Source organism: Salvia hispanica, chromosome 4, assembly GCF_023119035.1.
Source record: "Salvia hispanica cultivar TCC Black 2014 chromosome 4, UniMelb_Shisp_WGS_1.0, whole genome shotgun sequence".
NCBI lineage: Eukaryota > Viridiplantae > Streptophyta > Magnoliopsida > Lamiales > Lamiaceae > Salvia > Salvia hispanica.
In genome coordinates this window covers 53731214-53735309 of record NC_062968.1, presented here as the reverse complement: position 1 = coordinate 53735309, position 4096 = coordinate 53731214, and the positions used below count along the sequence as shown (strand labels likewise).

At 38.3% G+C, this 4096-nt stretch overlaps 1 protein-coding gene across 3 annotated transcripts; it reads left to right on the top strand.

Moving 5' to 3' along the window:
- The first annotated feature begins 238 nt into the window (after positions 1-238).
- LOC125221632 (serine/threonine-protein kinase D6PK-like) lies at positions 239-2987 on the top strand. Of its 3 annotated transcripts, none has more exons than XM_048123806.1 (3): positions 239-338; positions 638-1638; positions 2030-2987. In XM_048123806.1, the coding sequence occupies exons 2-3, from the start codon at positions 698-700 to the stop codon at positions 2862-2864; spliced, it is 1776 nt and encodes a 591-aa protein (XP_047979763.1). In that variant the 5' UTR covers positions 239-338; positions 638-697; the 3' UTR covers positions 2865-2987. The 3 variants fall into 3 exon arrangements, with proteins under 3 accessions (XP_047979763.1, XP_047979764.1, XP_047979762.1); XM_048123807.1 differs by having other exon boundaries at positions 270-338; positions 635-1638; XM_048123805.1 differs by lacking the exon at positions 239-338 and having other exon boundaries at positions 349-1638.
- Positions 2988-4096: the final 1109 nt, after the last annotated feature.

The following is a 4096-nucleotide window of genomic DNA, read 5'->3' as shown; positions in this document are numbered from 1 at the left end:
GTTATTAACACTAGTTACATGTATTAACATTTGATTTCTTCTTAATTTTCATGTCCTTTAAAGACAGATTCTCACTATATAATTTTATAACTAGCGAGTTATAATTCTTCATATTAAATTTAATGAACTACTAATCCTTTTTCTCTTTTGCTCTAATCATGCACAAAAAGAGTAATTTCGTAGTGATTTATTTCTCTCTCCTCTGCATAACAGCAAATATAAACATCATTACATCAGTGACAAGCACAACAAATCTCCTCATTTCCCTACTTTTCTTCTTCTTTTCTCCTCATTATCAGATTCCCACCATTTCCAACACTTGTACTTTTAGCTCGGAGGTATACACTTCTCTATCTTCATCTTTCTTCTTAGTGTCTAGTTCAATGTGGTGTTTGCATTGCCACTTTATTCTTAACTTTTTATGTGATCATTTTTCACCTACTTCATACAAGTTAATAAGTTCTTGTTCTACATTTGCTTTATCAAACCTACTCTACATTTAATTCATGTTGCCTTTTCTGCTGTGATATCATGGAGTGGGGATTAGTTCTTGATTGGTTTTGTTGGTTCATTCTAATCCATAAAAAGTTTCTCTTGAATTAGATTTTAAGAGTATTCCTCTTTTCTTCATTAGCAGAGTAGCCCAATCAAGACAGATAACTATGTGAATTGTGATGACAAAAGGTGATAATTGGATATGGAGAGAATCCCTGAAACACACTCACTTTCTAGGCAACTATTACTTGCTCATAACTTCTTGCAGGAGCCTGAAGAGCTCATGTCGTTTACAGCCAGCGATGATTCCTCCGATGAGGAAGCCGGCTCCACTTCATTTCATGGCGCTAGCCACCCAACTGAGCCACTTGACAATGACATGATGAGGCCAGTCTATGTACCAATTGGGCAAAATAATGTGGATGGGAGATATTTGGCTGAAGAGCTCGATGATTTAGCTGCTGTATCTGAAGAAAAAGAGTGTATGTGGGATGGTTTGTTACCTACAAGTGGCAATGTCAGCCCTCATAGTAGTATTGACAGTATTGGTTTCGCCATGGCCATGAGCATTTCCAATAGCTCAGCTAGCACATATCATAGTGATGGGGTGATGAGTGATGATAGAAACTACGATATCATGAAGGGAAGCACTCGAGGGGACTCTCTCGAGAGTACTATCCTGAGCCGAGCAAGTGATAGCAGTGGCCTAAGTGATGATAGTAACTGGAGCTACACTAGTGGCAGCGCAAATAAGCCTCACAAGGGAAATGATCCCAGATGGAAGGCTATACTCTCTGTTCGAGCGAGGCATGGTGTTTTAGGCATGAGCCAGTTCAGGTTGCTGAAAAGGCTTGGCTGCGGGGATATTGGAAGTGTATATCTCTCTAAGCTCATCACAACCCGGTGCCTCTTTGCAATGAAAGTGATGGATAAGGCATCCCTTGCTAGCAGGAAGAAGTTGACCCGGGCACATACAGAACGGGAAATCTTGCAGCTGCTCGACCATCCTTTCTTGCCAACACTGTACACTCATTTTGAGACTGACAGATTTTCATGCTTAGTCATGGAATATTGTCCCGGGGGAGATCTGCATACCCTCAGGCAACGACAGCCAGGAAACTTTTTCTCCGAGTATGCTGCTAGGTGCGTGGTTCATCTCCACAGCTAATGCAATATACCTACTTTTGATTCTGCATTTATCCTATATTAGAACTTAAATTTCCAGTAGTTAAAGATATGGTCAATTTATATGCTACTTTAAAATCTTGAATTCTATTTTGAAGGGCTTCATTGAATCCTCTCTCTTCCTAACATTCATGCCAACACTGAGTCTCCTTCTTGGATGTATGATTTTTCTGAGATGTGTGACAAGATATTGTAGTTTATCTACTTAATGGATCAGAACCTCACAAAACTCATTCTAACCTTATTCAACATTGCCATATATTTCCTCCTAACTTAAGGTATATATGAAAGTATAATTGGTATACTATCTGAAAAACTACTTACTGATGTATTTTTTCGGCACGTGCAGGTTTTATGCAGCTGAAGTTCTTTTAGCGCTTGAATACCTCCACATGCTAGGCATCGTATACAGAGACCTGAAACCGGAAAATGTTCTGGTCCGCGAAGATGGCCACATCATGCTATCAGACTTTGACCTTGCCCTTAGATGTGTAGTTTCACCCACTCTAATAACAACCTCTGCTTTACACTCTCATCCTTCCAAACAAAGAGCCAGATTCTGCGCACAACCATCATCAGCATGCATCCAACCCTCATGTTTTCTTCCTCGAATCTTCCATCAAAGGAGCAAGAAAAGATCTGGTAAGACGCCATCCGGTACTTTGCCTGAGCTAGTTGCAGAGCCTACTGCAGCTCGGTCCATGTCCTTTGTAGGGACACACGAATACTTGGCCCCGGAAATGATCAAGGGTGAAGGGCATGGCAGTGCAGTGGACTGGTGGACATTTGGTGTATTCTTGCATGAGCTGCTCTATGGCAAAACACCATTCAAAGGTTCAGGGAATCGTGCAACGCTCTTTAACGTTGTTGGGCAACAGCTCAAGTTCCCAGATGTGCCACCTACCAGTTGCGCTAGCAAGGACCTCATCCGTGGGCTGCTCGTGAAGGAGCCACAGGACCGGCTTGGGGTGAAAAGAGGAGCAACTGAGATCAAGCAGCACCCTTTCTTTGAAGGTGTGAATTGGGCTCTGATACGGTGCAGTATGCCTCCAGAGGTGCCTAGGCCGGTCGAGGTTGAACCCCCCTCGAACCACACATTCGTCGGTGCAGGCCCCGGTGGTGACAAAAGAGTGGGGACAGGCATGAAATCTGAGGGTAAATACCTGGATTTTGAGTTCTTTTAGATGGCATGTCACATGAGTATTTAATTTGCATTGATTCCAAATTTCCAATACAATTAAAAATTTGGAATTCTGTTTACTAAACTGGGAATTAATTATTCTCCTGTAAATTATCATCCTTTTTTTATCTTTTGTAGCTTCTAAATTAATTTTTTTTTGAGGTAATATCTGCTGATGCATCAAAGAAGAAACATTAGATGCTGCAAAATTGGTTCAAAATTGACTGGTTTTAGTTCTTCTATTCTATGTATAGCTCTTGTAGTTGGGCCTTGATTTATTATATAATGGGCTATGCTAAAGTACAAATGTGAAGCCCATTTTCAATTTCAAATTTAGAAATATTCAATTGTTTAATATTGCAAAGTTTGGAGGGATAAAATGTGAAATTTGATATGGTTGGAATAAATGCCAACCAAAATATACAACTTTTTCTTCAGCACAATTCAACTATAATAAGGGCATGTGTCACATCAGTTAAAACCGTATAATATGTACTACATAAACTAGTTCATATATATTTATTTGGACAATCCAATAAAGCAAATTTCCATTTATGGGAAAGGAAACTAACTACTTAAGAAATAGATGAAATATAGGATTTGAAGGAATGCAATTTGAGTTCATACCAAATTTATCCCACTTCGGTAGATTCTTTTTACTGTTATTAACAGTTCCTTTCACGTTTCAAAAACTGGATCCACCTACTGTCATTTTTACATATATATAATATAATCACATTTAGTAAAATTTACTATATATATAAGGACCTCTAGGCTCTATCCATGAACATAGTTTATTCACTTAATATTTTGATGAGGACTAAGGTGAAAGTTGCTTTATTAGTAGGCCTTTTTTTGTGGGCATTTATTTTCAACATGGTCCCCATCTTCACCCAATATCTCTTCTTTTGCTTTTATATGTGAAAATAATTTATCATGCATGCATCTACCTATGTTACATTGTTATCATGGGCCTTTTTATGCAATTCTTATTGTAGCAAGCATGATACCTTTTTTACAATCTATCATTTTCTCTTGTCATAAAATGATTCAAACATACGTACATAGTTTAAAGGTAACCATTATTATAGGTTTTATGATTTTATTGATAATCTGAATCAATTAAAAGCAGCAGCGGTTTTTAAGGCGTTTTTTTTGGTGATAGGAACATATCATACTTTATGTTTGAATCATTTAGAAAATTTTGAGTAAGGATCCATATTGAAAATGAATTGT